We start from the raw sequence: 17,399 nt of genomic DNA, 5'->3' as shown, positions 1-17,399 counted from the left end.
TAGTCGGTATTGGAATAATTCCCGATGCTCCCTTGACGCTATCGCGCATCCCTGTCAGGCCCCCGCTGTCATCCACAACGATTGGTAGTGGGAAATGGATTTCATCCCGTCGGGGATTCCTAGACGCTTGTTGAGTGCTGACATGGCTGGTTGCCGTAAAGTAACTAATTGTTTCGCCAATTGGTGAACACCGTGGCTGCCCTGATCCCACTACTGTAGGAACCCTTTCGATATCACCCGCGAAAGTTTTTCTTTTTACAAAGATAAAGGCTCTGTCCAAGGACCTGTTTTCCGGTGCGGGGCCTAGGATGACCTTGGTCTGTTTACACCATTCCCTGGAAGTAGCAACTAATTATCATGAAACTGCTCTTCAGATTGTCAGGCCCATCATCCTTCGGAGTTTCCTTACTCGCATCTAGCTACCATTCTTGAGCCTCGATTCTCCGTACCGCTCGCTTAGCACTGAGAAGTCTCGCCTTTCAATTTCGTCGTTGGCAGCCCCCCCGAAGAGCCACCGGGCCCCATTCTCCCAGAGCGCCCGGTCCAGTCACTACCATGGACAAACCTCGGAAGCCTAAAAACTTCCTGTGCGGTTAGTGGTCGCTACGCAGTAGTCACTGGCCATCGTGTCCACATCCCCATAGAGAATTGCCGCGTATCCAGTATGGATCCGTGTGCAAAGGTGACTGACATTGGTGCCCACAGGAGCCAGCCGATCTACAGCCTGTAGACGGGGCGTCAAGAGAAGCGAGGAGGCAGAGGCAAAAGTAATGACTAGCTAGCAAGAGACTCGAGCTTGAAAGCTAGATCGTCGAATTTACCCACTGTAATTCATCTGCCTTGAGCATTAAGACCACACCACATTGCTTGGCTAGAATAGCACTGTGAGACATCTGTAGTGCCTTGTCTTCAAGGACTGGGGTGCCCACTCAATCTTCAAAAGTACTAGTCTAGTGCTCACAGGCCAGCTTGGAGATGCCCATCGTCCTAAATCTGCGGAATCAAGTCCAAAAATCCCATTCGGCCGCCGAGGTCAGGGATGATAGTAATCGCATCAGGTTAACAGTCTAGAATTGGGTCCACTGTGCGGTGGATAACTGAACCCGACCCAGATACTATCTAGATACATTGTACTAAGTTTTGTTAGGCTGCCAGGCAAGGCCAGAAGGACAAGTTCCGGTCATTTTTGTCGTCCGAAAGGATGACTCAGCTCCGGGGAGCTGGGAGCACGTGCATTACTCCCCTCAGCCTCTCACGTGCTAAAGTGCACCGCCACATCTTATGCCCCATCGGCAGTCCTCAGCCACCGCGACGGTCGCGGCCCTCCATCTTTAGGGGAACAGTAGTGCCGACTGATGAAACAACAGTTGGCGGGCACATCAATACCCCTTTGACTTCTGCTAGTTGGCGGATTGATTCTTTGAAGGGCACCTCCTCATACTGCAATCAAGCTGCATCTTCTGTGAATTCAATCCTCAATCTCCCGACTGGATCCACTCACTCCGCTGCCCAGTGACCGTTGATGGTGAGCTAATCTAGATCATGGCATCCTCACATCCTCCGCATACGGCTTCAATCCTAATACGATCCCTCCAGACATTACCCCACTAATACATTTCACACCACTACAATCACAATGGATGACCTAAACGGTCTGAGCTGGACCTCCAGCTCATCGAATGATACTCGCAAACCCCCGCCGATGAACACAGGCCTATTATTTCCGGGCGTTAGGCAGAGTGATACTTCTGGCCGTTCCACGCCCCTCTCTGGCTCCTCTGGCCCATCCAATGCTCCCTCAAAGTCCGCAACGCCGGAAAAGGACAGCTTTGCAAACCTTGTCTCCTTCAACTCATCCAATGCCAACAAGAACCTTACATTACTCGAGCAGCAGAAGAAGCTAGAGCAGGAGAGAGCTAGGAAGGAGGCGGAGAACAGATCGCGTTTCGAATCGCAATACGGAGGGCAAAACACTCATTTCTGGGATAGCTTAGAAAAGGGCAGGAGTAATAACGGGTTTCCCAATTCTGGTACTCCTGCTCAGCAGAGTGTCACATCGACCGACGAGGACGATCTACTGGCCGCCTTCAATGCGTCTGCGCCAGTAGACGCATCGACGAACTTTCCGGTGCCTAGCCCCAGTCCTTCGCCGCAACAACTAAGCTCGGTGCAGGCGACACCAAGCAATGCGGGTCTGCCGCAGCAAACCGACCCGATGTCTTTTCCTGATGACGATGATCCCTTCGGCCTTAACCAGCTGAAGTCCAAGCCCGCGCAACCTCCACGGCCCGCGCAGGCTGATGATGACGATGACTTTCTTGGCTTGCTGGGCAAGCCTGTATCTGAAATCCCCCGACCAGAACCTCCTGCGAAATCACCTACCCCCGTTGAAAGAGAAAACAACTCGCCGCCCCCTAGGCCGTCTAATGGAGTGGATCGGGCAATTGCAGAGCTTGTTGATATGGGCTTCCCTGCAGACAAATCCAGTCAGGCTTTACGAATGACACAATCCGGCACTGATGTCCAGGCTGCTGTTAGCTTACTTCTCACCCAAGCGCACGAAGAATCACGCCAAAAGTCGAAAAGTCGACCAACTCCAGATGAACGGTTCACCGAGCAACCGAGCAGAAGTCGCGATCGCAGTGAAAGGCCTGGGCGGGAAGTACCTTCATGGATGCAGCAGGAGCGGTCACGCAGCAACAATCGAACCTCTTCGCCGGCAGAGAAGGATCCGTCACAGCTTGCGGCCACATTTGGAAACAACCTGCTCAAGACTGCGAACTCTCTGTGGAAGACTGGCAGCAAGAAAATGCAGCAAGTGGTACAGGAGCTCAATGCTGATCATGATACAAACCAACCCCGCTGGTTGAGAGACGCTGCTTCGCATGAAGAGCCCCCGTCCCGTGATCGTTCTCGCGTTGCTAGTCAGCCCCAAGCCCGTCCTGAACTAATGACAGACGAGGCGCTCCTATTAGAGTCAGGCGGTCCTCCTCGTCCGTCTCGCAATGCCATGCGGTCCGCCGACGGGCCTCCATCCCGTCCAAGCAGCAATGGTGCTAGACACCAGCCGTCTCCAGCTAGCGAGCGGCGAATGCAACAACCCGCCTTTATGCAACAGCAGCCAAGATCAGAGACTAGAGACCCTAGATCCCGATTAACGAAGACAGCTTCGGAGGAGCAGTCAGCGCAAGCATATGTCAGTCCTGCGCGGAGAAAACGCCCCGTTGCCCCATCGCCTGCCCCGGAACCTAACGTCGACTTGTTTGAGAGTTCCGCGCCAGCGCCTGTCCAGCGGCCGAAGCCCTCACCTGCACCTGCACAACCACCAAGGAGACCAACACCATCCACCGCTTTACCTTCAAAGCCCAAGGCTCCGCCCCGTGCTGTACCGCCAGTCGCTCAAGACGTCCTCTCCTCTTTGCATCGGCAGCGTGAACTAGCAGCCGAGGCCTACAAGAGGGGCGACTACGCCGCTGCACACGAGGCTTTTACAGCGGCACTCACCCCGCTGCCAAACAAGCACCCTATCACGATCATTATTCGCAGCAATCGCGCCATGACTGCTCTGAAAGTTGGCGATCCCAAGGCGGCAATTAGCGATGCGGACACTATGCTGGAGGTCATCGGTCCTTCGAAGGGAGAAGGCGAGAGCATCGACCTCCTCAATGGAGAGCCCACTAAGCCAATGAAGGATTTCTTCGGCAAGGCATTGATGCGCAAGGCCGAAGCCCTGGAGCAATTAGAGCGATGGGCGGACGCCGCTCAGGCGTGGAAGTTGGCCGTGGAGAATGGCCATGGTGGCAGCACCAGTATCCAGGGCCGCAACCGATGCGAGAAAGCGGCTGGTATCAACAAGCCTGCCCCGAAACCAGCAGCCCCTGCAAGACGTCCTCCTGCCCCCGCTCCGAAGAAGGCCTCTGCTCTGGATGACATTCAGGGCTCTTCATCTGGCACCTCTTTCGAGGCGGTCAATCGCCTGCGGGAGGCCAACCAAGCAGCAGAGCGTGCAGATGAAGAGAAGTTCGCGCTCTCCGAAAGTGTGGATGCACGTTTGGCAGCGTGGAAGAATGGGAAACAAGACAACCTGCGAGCCCTTTTGGGCAGCTTGGACACCGTCCTCTGGCCGGAAGCCGGGTGGAAGAAGGTCAACATGTCCGAACTGATCATCCCTAACAAGGTGAAGATACAGTACATGAAGGGAATTTCTAAGGTACACCCGGACAAGGTATGCATTATTACCCTCCATCGCCAAGATATATTAGAGGCTTGACCGTCTAACCCACCATCAACCAGATCCCCACAAACGCCACCACCGAGCAACGCATGATCGCCGGTGCCGTATTCGGCGCTCTAAACGATGCATGGGACAAGTTCAAGAAGGAAAACAACCTTTAAAGACTTCCATGATCTATCTCTACCCTCTTCCTTCAACTCCTTTCTCGATTGATCATTCATGCCACGTCGTTTTGCTCCGCCATCCTGACTCGCCATTCTATTCAAATCTTCGTCTTTGCGACCTTCTGACCCATGCATGCATCCTTGGCGTGGTTTTATTCATTCCACAACGCTTTCTGCTTATGAGGTCATCATCTATGCTTTTGCACGTGCATTCGTCATATTTTCGATCTTCTTGCGCACATACTATTTATGTACATATATAGACTTATACCTACCTTCCTACCTACCATTTCTGCCTACTTGACAGTTACTGCCAATGAAACGAAAATCAATCGACGCATACCCCTTCTATCTTGGATACTTTGTATATGTTGACCTATTTGGCCGAAGGAATTTCTAATCAATTGCTATCATGTTTCGGCCTCCAGTCAATGCGAGCATTGAGCACCTCCGATACTATTGGACCGTCCAACTTCTTATATTTCTATATCATGGAGGTAGTAGAGAAGGAGTAGTGTACAAAGTGATGTAGTATTGATCCTGAACACGCTAAGTAATACTTTTATCTAGTCTAACTCAAAATTACAATAACGTAGATAGCTCTACTCAGCCTGCACAGGGGCAGCTGATTGCTCTTGTGCTACCGGTGCTGTCGATTCCCCTTGCTGTTGTTGTTGCTGTTGCTTCTTCTGCTCCTCCTCTTCCCGCTCCTTCCGTTCCCTCTTGAGCTGCTTTCTCCCCTTAGGCTTCTCCGGTTGAGTCAAGTCGACCTGATGCGAAGGCCACTTCTCGCGGCATTTCTGCTCGTCTTCCTCGGTCCAGTCACGCGGAAGAACAGCGAATACCAGGTAGGATGTGTGCGTTTTCAGATCCTGCTCGGAGCGGTGGACCAAGCGGCCTTGCTTGTAAGGTGGAATAGTCGAGGTGGGTTGTTGAGCGGGGATTTCCTCTTCTTCGGTCTTAGCTTCTTGCTCTTTCTTGACCTCGGGCTTGGCCGCAGGCGTGCCGTTCTCCTCGTCGTCTAGCTGGTGCATCATCTCGCGGTATTTCCGGGAATGTTCCTCGACTTGGCGCATCTTGGTGACGGCCTCGTCGACGTCCTTCGGGAAGACTACTGCGCCGCGGACGCGCTCGTACTCTAGACCAGTCTTTTCCCGCTTCACTTCGATACGGTGGTGGTTTACCTCTACCATGGATATGGAGAGCCAGGAGAGCTGACGGAGGGTGCTGATGGTTCGTTGGACTTGCTCTAGGCAGGGCGAGAATGTGCAGAGGTACACGGGGGAGTCGGGGTCGAGCGGAGATTCCCCACCGTCGGCAGGGTGGCGGACCAGATGCTTCAGAGCAAGCCAGGGAGCAGGCAGGTCCAGGAAGATTGCATTGGCCTTGGGAGACTTGCCGGTCTTGGGATCGCCGAGCAGGAAACCGTCCTTGTAGACGTCGCGATGCGTCACTTCGACTAGTCCATCCAAACCGTGTTCATGTAGCTCCTGGCGCACTTTCTCTGCGCGCTGCTCGTGGTACTCGAAACTGCAGACCTTGCCGAGTCTTCTCTTCTTCGTCGCGGGCGAGTCGTCGGTGGGGTATCCGTTGAAGGCCGCTCGAACAGCCGCGTGCGTGAAAGATCCACTACCTGCTCCTGCTTCGATGACGGTGCTTCCGGGGCGAGCGCGCAGACGGTGGAGGATGTAGCTGTAGTCCGGGGTGTAGACGACCTGAGTGCGATGGGGAAGAGATGTCGTCCATAGTTCGGGGGTGGGGTAGACTAGGTGAAGGAAACCGCTGGATGCAGCGACGGCAGCCTTGGGAGACGATGTGTTATCGCCCTCGACAGGAGTGGCCGAATCTATCTCTTCCGCTTTCCGCTTGAGCTTCTGGTTCTTCTTCTGGGGTCCGCGGCCTCGTCGCGATCCCGTGTCGACTTTGGAGGCGCCGATTTGCGCACCCCACGGTTGGTCAACGAGGGTGGTGTGAGGGAAGGAGCCGAATCGCGTGGTCTCTACCTTGCCCTCTTTGTAGCCAGCGTCTTGGTCATCTTGAAGGCGGAGGACAGTCGGAATGGCCTGGTCGCGACGGAGGTGAAGGAGAGCGAGCTGATCGAGGCGCGAATGGGAGCCGGGGGTAAGGAATGGCGACGGCATGGTTGTGTATGGAACCTGCTGTTTCGAGCTATGGAATGAGCGACACAAGCCAATTCCCCGCGCAAAAGCAAAGCTGCAGCATTCGACTTGAAGCTTTCAATGCGGCGTCACTTTCCTCTTCCATGCAGAACATCCTCCGCGCTAGACCTATCTTGGCTTGCGTGTAGGGCATAGGGCTAGCAGCACGTGCTATTGAATTGAAGATCGTTGCACGCTTCTGATTGGTCAGCTTGATGAGCGTCAAGATAACGGGCGGCAGTATTGAAATAGACTCTCGTACAGAGTACTAAAGCTCCGATTTACTCTTGGAGATCGGCCCAAATCGTTATATCAAGCTATACATAAACTATGCTTCAATGTGCGAGGTATCTCAAAATGAAGTACAGAATGTCTCCTGCCACACTTCCGCCTCTCAGCTGATGTGTGACTTGTGAATCTCCCCGTGATCACATGCATGTAGCCGGTCAGCAATGGAGGCGACAAAGAAGTCACCGGTACCTTGCAAAGGAGTACAACTATCCTTACGTCTTATATGGAGACTGAGGAGATATCCCACTTCTCAACCGATGGGGATTTGGCCTGCTTTCTTTGTGTGGTGCCATTAAGCACTTCCTCTTCCTAGATTGTCCAGACGCAGACACCCTCTGGCTTGAACCTCGGCAACTCTGGCTTCCCCACAGCAGTGGCCGCGGCAAACCGTTGATTACTATTTACGGGGGTTCACCTAGCCTTCCCCATATTTGGTCTCCAACTACTGTCTGTCGTCTTTAAGTAGAAATAGAGACGCATAAGATCATACATCTGAGCCTGTTTCATCCAATCCTTTTTGTCTTCCCCGTTCGCCTCTATTTGTCAACTGCCGGGAAAGTTACCGCCTCCACCCCTAGATTTAAGGCACCGACACCATGCCGTTCAACACTGCTCTGACGAGAGCCCTGGGCATCTCAGGTAGGAGGACTTGTACATTGGTCTTGACAGCCTGCTGATAATGCGCAGTCCCGGTCGTGCAGGGAGGTATGCAATGGGTGGGTTATGCAGAGCTTGCTGCTGCCGTCAGTAACGCTGGTGGACTGGGTATTGTACGTACAGCCTTGAGATAAGCCGGGGAAACAATGGTTTCAGAATGCTAACTGCTCAGCTCACGGCCCTTACTCAACCAACCCCAGAAGACCTTCGCAAAGAGATCCGAAAGTGCAAGTCTATGACCAAGAAGCCCTTCGCCGTCAACATCACCCTCCTCCCCGCACTCGTTCCCCCAGACTACGGCGCCTATGCCCAGGTGGTGATCGACGAAGGCATCAAGATTGTCGAGACAGCGGGAAATAACCCAGGCCCGGTGATTGAAAAACTCAAGAAGGCCAACACCACCATTCTTCACAAATGCACGACCATCCGTCATGCCAAGTCTGCGGTGAAGCTGGGAGTCGACTTCCTGTCCATCGACGGATTCGAATGCGCAGGCCACGTCGGCGAAACCGACATCACCAACTTCATCCTCCTGAGTCGCGCGCGCCAGGAGCTCAAGACCCCGTTTATCGCTTCTGGTGGGTTTGCTGACGGTCAGGGCCTGGCTGCTGCTCTGGCTCTTGGAGCCGAGGGTATCAACATGGGTACTCGGTTCATGTGCACGATTGAAGCACCCATCCACAACAATGTCAAGCAAGCAATTGTCAAATCGGATGAGACGCAGACGGCTTTGGTCATGAGACGGTGGAAGAACACCACCCGTTTGTATGGAAACAAGGTGGCCAAGGAGGCTCTGAAGGTGGAGAAGGAAAGCAAGACGGGCGAGTTCAGCGACATCGCGCCCTTCGTCAGTGGCAAACGCGGCAGAGAGGTTTTCTTGAATGGCGATATTGACTATGGAGTATTTTACGCCTATTCCGATTGGTCTGGCTACTTGCTAACGAAAACAGGTCTGGACTGCCGGTCAAGTCATTGGTCTGATCCACGATATTCCGACTTGCGCTGAGCTTCTTCAGCGGATTGAGAAGGAAGCCGTCGAGGCGCTGGACCGCTCCAGGTCGTTGCACACGGCAACCATCCCCAGCAAGCTGTAGAGGATGTGGATGGAGTCGATACCCGGTAACATGATTGGAGCGTACACTTGTGATTTAATTACAGACTAAGCAAGGAATAGAAGTGATTGTGTAAAGGCAACGACTGTAGCGACCCGTCAAATGCATAAATAGCCATCCCTTGCGGAGATTTCCACCACCAAGGGATGAACGAGGAAACAGAGGTACTTCTGGGGAAAGAACACATGCGGAGCTGCACGATGACCAGATCATTTCTGGGCCTGAACGAGAGTACTCTCGTGGCGGTTACACATGGTCATAATGACTCCAACTGGGTATGTTGGCGTCACAATGGATGCATCTCCCACTGCAACCTGACTCCGCCAATACTGGTCCTTACCGCAACTGAGGCTTCAGATATTGGGATCCGCATATGGCTTGCATGGCAATAGACTGTAGCAAAACGAGCTTCTATACCAGAGTTTGCAGACCATTGCCGAGCAGAGGATGCTCACAGAGGCTTCCAGAGTGCGAGAGGAAGGAAGATGTGGATGATCGTCCTTGCATCCTAATCTTCCCTTTGGTCACTCCTTGCAGAGATGGACTACTTGCTTGTTGACTCGAAGTGCCTCCTGAAGTTTGCCAGCGGACAGAGTCTAATCTAGGTTCAGTCTACACTTCACATCCTCTATCCCGTGGGAGATTAGGTGCGATCATCAGCATCACGCACGACCAAACTCACTTGATGTGCCCTGAACCATCACGATCCACGAACCTACCGTGAACTGCAGTGCCAGTGGCAGACCCCCGCGTCCTTAATCTCAAAGATTCAATAAAATCCCCCGCATCAATCGCCGGGAGCAACTGTTACTATCGCCCCGACGACGAGAACAACATCACCACGGTTCACGCCGCTATAAATTGACAACACTAGCATCATGACAAACTCAATCCTCAACTCATCCCTCATGCAGCGTCCACGCAAGATGAAGTGTCTATCTTCCATTTTCCTACCCTGCTTGCAGGCACGGAAGCTCCGCCGTCAGCGACGGCAGGATTACCACGCCTCTTGGACATGTGCAGGTATCTCAGAACTTGCGCAGCCTACTGAGCCCTTCCCCGCGTACGAGCACGAGAAGCACCACCATGAGACAACGGAACTATCAGCTCTACCAGACCAGCCTCAAGATTCTGTCACCAAGACCCCACAGATGACACCGTCCATCCGTCTCGTGAATCCTGCGGACTCGGAGTGCTCAACCCTGGACGACCCGGATGAGAAGCAGCCACAAAGCGTCCAAGATGATACCGCTGCGAAGCAGACCGGCACGCTCTCAGACGATGACACTGACGTCGATTCCACTTCTGAAAAGACCTCTCGTGTCATTGACATGAAGGTCGGCCCTCAAAATGAAGAACTTCTTCCTCCCAAAGCCCATCTGTCGCCTAAGAGCAAAGACGACATTGATCTTGAGCTGTCTACCCGCCGCATTCCCCGCAGCCCAGACAAAAAGCCACGTCCTGCCAGCATGGACGTGCCTCCTAGCGCAGCAGCCAAACTGCCAGAGATCAAGAGCCGTATCATTGAGGACATTCCCGAAGATGTTGAAGAAGAGGACAAGCAGGATGCAGACATGAACCACGCCGGAGTGACAGACGAGAAAGTCAAAAAAGGGGAAGAGCACGATTCCGAGACTGCCACAACCAAGCCTACCAAGCGCACCTCGACCTGGCGTCTCAGCCAGCGTAAATCGATGAACGAGCTCTTCAATCTCCTGCAATCCACCGCCGCAGCTGTCGCCGCAGCCCCCAAACTATCGAACCTCAAATTCGCCATTCCTCCCAAATCCCCTCTTCGTGCATCTCCTACGAACGAGTCACCACACCACTCCTACGTCTCATCTGTCTCCTCCACGTCCATCCGCCCACCCACCCCTCCTCCCAAATCTCCCGTCCTCAGACCCAACAGCAGACCCCTCCCCGACCCAGCCCAGTTCTCATCATCCGCGCCACCCGCTTCAGGAACCAGCTTGGGAAGTCTCAGCTCAAGTCCTACAAAGAAGCAACGCCGAATGGGCACCGCTGTCTTCCCTCTCCTGCCGTGCAAATGGGCGGGTATTCACGACGGTGACACGGAGGAGAAGCATAGCAACGATACTAACCGCAACAGCCAGACTCTTTTTCAGTAGCGACGGAGTTAGGTGTACCGGTTCAGGGATTGTATTTTGTTGGTGTGTATGGTCCATATCGGAGGGTTTCGTGGGTGTTTTAAGGTCTGTTTTCGATGCGGTGATTGTGACTGATTTGGCTTGGGTTGACTGTTTCATTTGATTGGGATTACTTTTTTTTTCTTTTGTATTTTATTCATCCCTCTCTTTTCTTGTCTTCTTGTCTCTTTATTTTTCTGATTCTGAAGAAGGGTCGATGATTCAATCCCATCGGATGCCACCATCTAGGCTGTCTGAACCAGCAACTGAGGTGGAAGGACCCGATGTGAGTGGATGTGTGTATCACTACTAGCCTGATCGGCCTGGTCACTTTCTCTTCTCCTGACTTTCTTTCTTTATTCCTTTTTCTTTTTTTCTTTGTCTTTTCCCTGGATGCTACGAAACGAGGAGGAATCTATGATGGGGGTGATAATGGTGTAAGATACGCTGAATCGGTGGGATTGGATGGATGGATGGGACGGATCATACATACACATACATACAAACCCACTACATAACTAACCTATGCAGAGCATAATGATAATGTTATTGAAGAAAACAAACATCACTATTATTTCAAAGTCACAAGTAATACTAGGTAGAGAGAGAGAGAGAGAGAGAGAGAGAGAGAGAGAGAGAGAGAGAGAGAGAGAGAGAGCAAGCATTGGGTTCTATACGAATTTCTGTCCCTCTCGCCATGTTCTATCTGCACTTGAGGGAGGAGAAAGAGACAGGTAGGTAAGTAGAGATATAACCTATTTGATTATCATGTAGATGTCTTACTAGTACGTTTGATGTGATCAGGGAATGAATCAACAATGCTTTACAAAGTTGGTAGACAGATTGATTGAGTGAGTCGTGAGTAGATAATAACATAGAGATAGATGTAGCATTCCACCCACCCACCCACCCACTACCTATTCAGCGGGAACACACGAGTTGATCATAGCTGTTTAGCACTCAAGCTGGCGGGACGAGATTCATGTTCTATTTAAGAAATAAAAATAAAAAAAAGAGGTGCTGCGGCTGTTGTTTTGAGGGTAAAATTTGGGAATGTGTGGTTGATTGAACCACAGCTTTAGATTACTCGAAAAGAAAGATTCTACAATAGTCTACTGTGGAAGCACTGGAAAGAGTATAGACAAAGTCTAATGCAATTAAGTTTCTATGCAACGAGACCAGCGCCCAAAAGCACCGGCAAATGCACGAAATGCAGTACAAACAAACAGAACAGTCTTTCTCCGAGGTGCCACACGCCACCAAGTTTCTCGCACACGGTCAGTCCATGATGTTTCTCGGGCCCGAAGGCCAAGTACTAAACCCAAGGTCCAACCACAAACGATTCCGTTGAGAAGCGTAGCCAAGCCCAAGCATAAGCTTGCCCGAAAGCAGCTTAGACGAGGGAGCCGAGGGCAATGCAGGGAAGACCAAGGCCGATGAGGTCGTCGTCCTAATCCGATTAGCCTGTGATGATGTTGCTGGTATTTGGAGATACTCACGGTGGTAGAGGGGGACGACTGGCAGCAAGCAATGTTCTGCTGGCACTGCTTGTTGATGATGTCCTGGACGGCGATCCCGATGATGGGGACTATGATCATTAGCTTTGGTGATGGACGTAATTGTTGTGGAAGACCTACTCTGGAGAGGGAGCTTGGAGCACTCCTGGAAGAGACCAAGACCCTCGGAGCCGGATCCAGTACCAATGAGGTTGGACAGGGTACCAGCGAGGAGACCGCTGTCAACGTTGGTGCTGTCACCAGCGTAGGTGGCCTTGTTGCAGCAGGACAGCTGAGCCTGGTCACCGCACTTGTCTTCGGCCTGCTTGACAGTCATGTCGCCGGGGACGGGGAAGCGAACGTCGCTGTTGCCCTTGTTGCCAGCACCGTTGGCGTTGCCGGGGCCGTTGTCATCAACGGAGGAAGGAGAACCACCGGGCATGGCCACGACGGTGGCAGCGAAAGCAAGAACAGCAGCAGTGATGGAGAACTTCATTGTGACGGTGGGTTTGGAATTGAACGAGAGTTGAAACTCGGAGTTGCTTGTAAAAGAGCGCTTGTCTGGAAAGACTGGACTGTAAGAGAGAGAAAGAAGGCTTATCAACGAATGTGATTGATGCTGATGAAGAGAATCGATTTCCGGGCGACTTCGAACACCCTTATATAGATTTCGGTGGAGGCCTCGAGCTCTTAGCCAAGACGCTGTAGGATGAGTGTTGTGCCTGCGGAACCCATTCATCCGCACATACACACTCGACCTGCTTCCCCTTGTGGAATGCGAGATGCAAGGACATCCCTTCTCGTTCCTGACCTCCTATGTCCCAATAGCTGTCATTGTAGCTCAACCGAGTCGGGCTCCCTAAGCAGTTGGCATGGATCGACCCCTGGTCCAAGTCGTGCATGCCCGGCATCAGTGCTGTTTCCGCATACCGTGAGATAGCATGACTGGGGTGCATTGCAGGCCAGCCAAGGTCTCATTCCTCCTCACTTTCCCTGCAGATCCTCATGTATGCGCCTCGGGCGGCTAGCCTATTCGGCGGTTCAGACTCATGTATGTATGGCTGGGAGTTGATTCCACAGCCATACTGGGAATCCCTCGACCAAGATTTACTCTTTAACGCGCCACAAAGTGCCCAATCTCGCTTCTTCCCATATTGCTTCATCTTGATTGGCACAACTAGCCACCGTGCTATGACTAGGCCCGTGCAATGTTGTCCCACCTCACAGCTCGTGCGGTATGCAAGTTACTGCAAGAACACTCGTAAGCTCACAGAGCATATGCAATGGTATGTGCTCCTCTGCAAGGGATTCCTGACAGAAGATCGTTCTCTCAAGCCACCCCAGTTACGAGGTGTAAGTGGCAACGGAAGTTTCCTCCCCAGGACTCAGAGCCAGCAAGGGGTATCCAATGAATCCCTGTTAATCTCCGAATTCCAATTTTGTTTCTAGGCATCTTGCCTCCTCTGTAATCTGAGAAGCTGGGGTCTAGTCCCTGGGAAGAGCCTACTGTAGGTTCCTAGTTCCTTGTTAGCTATTAGAAAGCCCTTGAAGCTGGTATGGTTAGTCGATGGGTCTGAAACAGGTGACGAGGACGGCATCCATCCTACGGTGAGGAGCCTTGTTACACTATAGTCGGGAAGCCATTCCGGGTTAACATGCATCGGAAACATAGGTATGCGGCGTTCAAGGCACTACGTTCGGGGGTATTGTGTGTTGTTTGGTGCGTAGATCATTGCGGTTGAGAGGTTGCTGGGGAAGTTGCATCTTTCCCGGGGCACGTGGCGGCCTTGCTGCCTGGACCGGCTCGCCAGTTTGTTCCACGTGAAGGTGCATCTCGCATTTGGTCTTTGTGTAACATGAAATATGAGCATCTGGAGCATGGAATTGTCTCTACAAGGTCACTAGCTTCATTGGCGTGAATAGATAGCCACCCGTTCAATGCAAAAGAAGACCTGTATTCTTTGCCTAGTTAAAGACCGTAGAGAGTAACAAGTAAGCGGTCACTACGTACATTGACTAGTATTAGTAGCACTATTAGGGCATTCCTACTTGACCAGCAATATAATATATATATATATACTACACTACCATGCTATACACTAGATCAAGTATATATCATCGTAAGTCGACCATACTGCTACTAATAATACTAGCAATATTGGTTATCAGCTTTCAATTCACTCCTTTTACTAGTATCTACGTGTAGTCAATATGAGTCCATCTCTCAGTAATCCATAGTTCGTATAATATGAACCGATACAAGCATATAGACCATCCACCATGCCCTACCCTAATGCAAACAACAACACCAACAGCAATATACAAACATCCCCATACGGCAATATTATCTTGATCCTAAACACCAAATCTACCAGGGCAACCGACTCCAGATTCATAATTATAGAACTACATGCCCTAATCTCCACCGCACCAAAAGTACCTTAATGCAGCATCGCCTCACCCTAAACCATTCTCTAACGCAATCATACTTTTCGATCGTACATGCTACATACATCCATCCAAGTAATAACCTCGTGCCATGGTTCCCTGCAAGATCGCCTCAAAGCCACGCCATCATGCATTGCATCTCGCATGCACAAGATACCAGCCCCCACATATACCAAATAAGGCCCATTCCAACAAGATATTTGGAAAACTCGACCTTGACCGGGTTAAACTCAAGATTCATATTCATTCTCCTTAACAAAGCCTATCGTTAGGGAAGTCAACCTTGTAGTAAAGCTAAATCTTCCAAGGATATCTAGCTCCCGTTTTTGGAAAAAAGAACCTTGCCTTTCGCATAATTAGTCCGTGTGTATATACCCCTTGATTCGATCCCTACCCGGCCACCTCCCTGCTCTGATCCGGTATAGGATGTGATCGGCGTTTGCTGTTCGGGGGTTTTCGGATTAAAGCTTGCTGTGCCTTAGGTATACAGGAGACTTTTAGTGGTGTAGCTTGGTGGATGTTGAGTTATATTTTCATCGTAGTGGTGGTGAATAGGTGTTAATTAGTCTCGTTCCGACGCATTTTCATAGAGGCTAGTTAGTTCGGATTTCATTGTGGCATATCTGATAGAACTGTATTTACGATTTGGTTAGCGAGTGCAGTTACTATTTGGGTATATGAATATCTTACAATGGCAGGCATCATGAAGCGGTCTGTGTAGCTCAACGACTAGTATCTTCCCCATAATGATATGATAAATGTAGGCTATACTTGATATTTCTGTCTTAGTGACAGTAACAATGTCGTTTCTACATTGCATTACTCCAGGCTTATGATCTGTCAATCCATGTCACTGCAGGTAGTTGCTGTTTTATGTCGGGGGTCTAACTGGAATATACCTGTGAAGTGGTACAAAAACTGCGTACGAATCCAAGCTATTCGGTTAATGCCAATTCTATGGCTCAGTATTTGTTGGTCAATGCTATTTAGCGCTAATACTACTTACTAACTTTAGGTTATTGGTGTAGTACTAGTAGTTGTGACATGAACTCGGCATAATGCGAACGGGAAATATATTTCGCTCGCAACACCCGGTACATTGACAAGTAAGTCCTAATGAAGCGCACATGGAGCACTACTGGTTTGACCTTGTTTCTCATAGCTATATCCAGTAGCTCCACTCAACGAGAAATTTTGAATGGTACACGACCTCTACATATAGATAGCGACAATTCAATTAAACTACTTCATAACCAAGTGAATCTACCTCCGCCTCATCCAATCACATACCGGGAATCACATGACCTCAAAAGACATCTAACCCAAAAAGGTTAGACTAACTACCTCCAGCAACCCAGCTTAGTCATACCGGCAAATCCAACCTTCCGGATTCACATCATAAACCCAGCGAATGAAGCATTGAAAGAACCCCAAGCACCCAGAGGACCGTTGACCTCTGCGCTTCTGCAATCCAAACTCGCAAACACCGCTCAGCTAGCAAGAGGGAAATAGCTAATCGCAGGAGAGATGTCCGCGAATCCTTCGACCGACGACAGCCCATCCGCGGCGGGATCTCCGCCCCAGGTCCCGGAGACCCGAGAATCGCAGCAGCACGAGGAGAAGACCCCGACCGCGGAGGACACAACAACACCCGGCCCTGAAACCAAGGAAACAGAAGAAACAGAACCGAACAGCGAAAAAGAATCAGGAGAGGAGCCAGAGGAGGCAGCCGCAGCAGCAGCAACAGAATCAGAAGCCGCACCCCCGTTACCAGACGAGGTTCCCCCGCCGCTCCCCAACGAAGTACCCCCAGGGGATAATGATAATAAAGACGACGGATGGGAACCCGTCTGGGACCCCACCGCCCAAGCCTATTACTTCTACAATCGCTTCACGGGTGTCTCGCAATGGGAGAACCCGCGGGTACCGGACGTGACGGCTAAGGCGGATGACAACGCCGTCGCGGAGGACGCAGACGCCGCCGCCGCTCCGTCTTCCTCTGCTGCTGCGACCACTGCTGTGGTAGGTGGCTATAATCCCGCCATTCATGGTGATTACGATCCTACGGCGCCTTATGCGCAGCAGTACGAGCAGCCCAATCAGGTTGCTGCGGGGGGAGGGGCGCTGGACCCAGAACAGGCATATGAGGCGGTGGGTGCGTTCAACCGGTTTACGGGGCGGTGGCAGGCGGCGTCGCAGAATACAGAGTACCACAATGATGAGAATAAGTCGCACCGACAGATGTATGCATTCTTTGATGTGGATGCGGCGGCGAATAGTCATGATGGGCGGAGTCTGCGGGCGGAACGGAGTGCGAAGAAGTTAACCAAGAAGGAGCTGAAGATGTTCAAGGAGAAGAGGAGGGAGAAGAAGGAGGAAAAGAGACGGGCGTGGTTGAGGGATTGAAGCTGCTGCTGGGTGCTGCTCGATTGAGCGAGCGCACTTCTTACTTTGCTTTTCTACTTGAGATACCTATTTCTGTTTGTTGTATGCTTACCGAGGATGCATGGCGTTGATGTAGTTATGGGTGCATGATAGAGCGGAATGTACAGTATATTTGCATTTACAACAGCTAACCTAGTATTGCTTCCACTGTATACTTTGTAGTTTTTGCGATAAGAGATGGATAAAGATGGATATAGATGGGTGAGATCCACCTGGTCACCTGACCGGGCATCATCAAAGTTCTCC

At 51.4% G+C, this 17,399-nt stretch overlaps 7 protein-coding genes across 7 annotated transcripts; 5 read left to right on the top strand and 2 right to left on the bottom strand.

Moving 5' to 3' along the window:
• Nucleotides 1–1,353: 1,353 nt before the first annotated feature.
• Nucleotides 1,354–4,735, top strand: BO88DRAFT_404400 (UBA/TS-N domain protein). The gene is made up of 3 exons (XM_025706605.1): nt 1,354–1,525; nt 1,597–4,225; nt 4,294–4,735. The coding sequence occupies exons 2-3, from the start codon at nt 1,637–1,639 to the stop codon at nt 4,393–4,395; spliced, it is 2,691 nt and encodes an 896-aa protein (XP_025563854.1). The 5' UTR covers nt 1,354–1,525; nt 1,597–1,636; the 3' UTR covers nt 4,396–4,735.
• Nucleotides 4,736–4,914: 179 nt separating this feature from the next.
• Nucleotides 4,915–6,742, bottom strand: trm61 (tRNA 1-methyladenosine methyltransferase subunit GCD14). The gene has a single exon (XM_025706604.1). The coding sequence runs from the start codon at nt 6,537–6,539 to the stop codon at nt 5,001–5,003; it is 1,539 nt and encodes a 512-aa protein (XP_025563853.1). The 5' UTR covers nt 6,540–6,742; the 3' UTR covers nt 4,915–5,000.
• A 520-nt stretch (nt 6,743–7,262) lies between these two features.
• On the top strand, nt 7,263–8,698 carry BO88DRAFT_404397 (NAD(P)H-dependent flavin oxidoreductase). Its single transcript, XM_025706603.1, has 4 exons — nt 7,263–7,487; nt 7,536–7,618; nt 7,678–8,406; nt 8,456–8,698. Exons 1-4 carry the CDS (start codon nt 7,445–7,447, stop codon nt 8,597–8,599), a joined length of 999 nt encoding a protein of 332 aa, XP_025563852.1. The 5' UTR covers nt 7,263–7,444; the 3' UTR covers nt 8,600–8,698.
• Nucleotides 8,699–9,495: 797 nt separating this feature from the next.
• Nucleotides 9,496–10,746, top strand: BO88DRAFT_487500 (uncharacterized protein; the record flags this gene model as incomplete). Its single annotated transcript, XM_025712545.1, has 1 exon — nt 9,496–10,746. One exon carries the CDS (start codon nt 9,496–9,498, stop codon nt 10,744–10,746), a length of 1,251 nt encoding a protein of 416 aa, XP_025563851.1.
• Nucleotides 10,747–12,157: 1,411 nt separating this feature from the next.
• On the bottom strand, nt 12,158–12,756 carry BO88DRAFT_339010 (hydrophobin family protein; the record flags this gene model as incomplete). The annotated part of the gene is made up of 3 exons (XM_025703010.1): nt 12,158–12,214; nt 12,264–12,352; nt 12,402–12,756. 3 exons carry the CDS (start codon nt 12,754–12,756, stop codon nt 12,158–12,160), a joined length of 501 nt encoding a protein of 166 aa, XP_025563850.1.
• A 376-nt stretch (nt 12,757–13,132) lies between these two features.
• On the top strand, nt 13,133–13,849 carry BO88DRAFT_274091 (uncharacterized protein). The gene has a single exon (XM_025702374.1). The coding sequence runs from the start codon at nt 13,266–13,268 to the stop codon at nt 13,707–13,709; it is 444 nt and encodes a 147-aa protein (XP_025563849.1). The 5' UTR covers nt 13,133–13,265; the 3' UTR covers nt 13,710–13,849.
• Nucleotides 13,850–16,113: 2,264 nt separating this feature from the next.
• Nucleotides 16,114–17,281, top strand: BO88DRAFT_404394 (WW domain-containing protein). Its single transcript, XM_025706602.1, has one exon. The coding sequence runs from the start codon at nt 16,236–16,238 to the stop codon at nt 17,112–17,114; it is 879 nt and encodes a 292-aa protein (XP_025563848.1). The 5' UTR covers nt 16,114–16,235; the 3' UTR covers nt 17,115–17,281.
• The last annotated feature ends 118 nt before the right edge of the window (nt 17,282–17,399 follow it).

Source organism: Aspergillus vadensis (assembly GCF_003184925.1).
Source record: "Aspergillus vadensis CBS 113365 unplaced genomic scaffold BO88scaffold_9, whole genome shotgun sequence".
NCBI lineage: Eukaryota > Fungi > Ascomycota > Eurotiomycetes > Eurotiales > Aspergillaceae > Aspergillus > Aspergillus vadensis.
The sequence above is the reverse complement of the archived record's forward strand: the minus strand, read 5'-3'. Positions and strand labels throughout refer to the sequence as shown.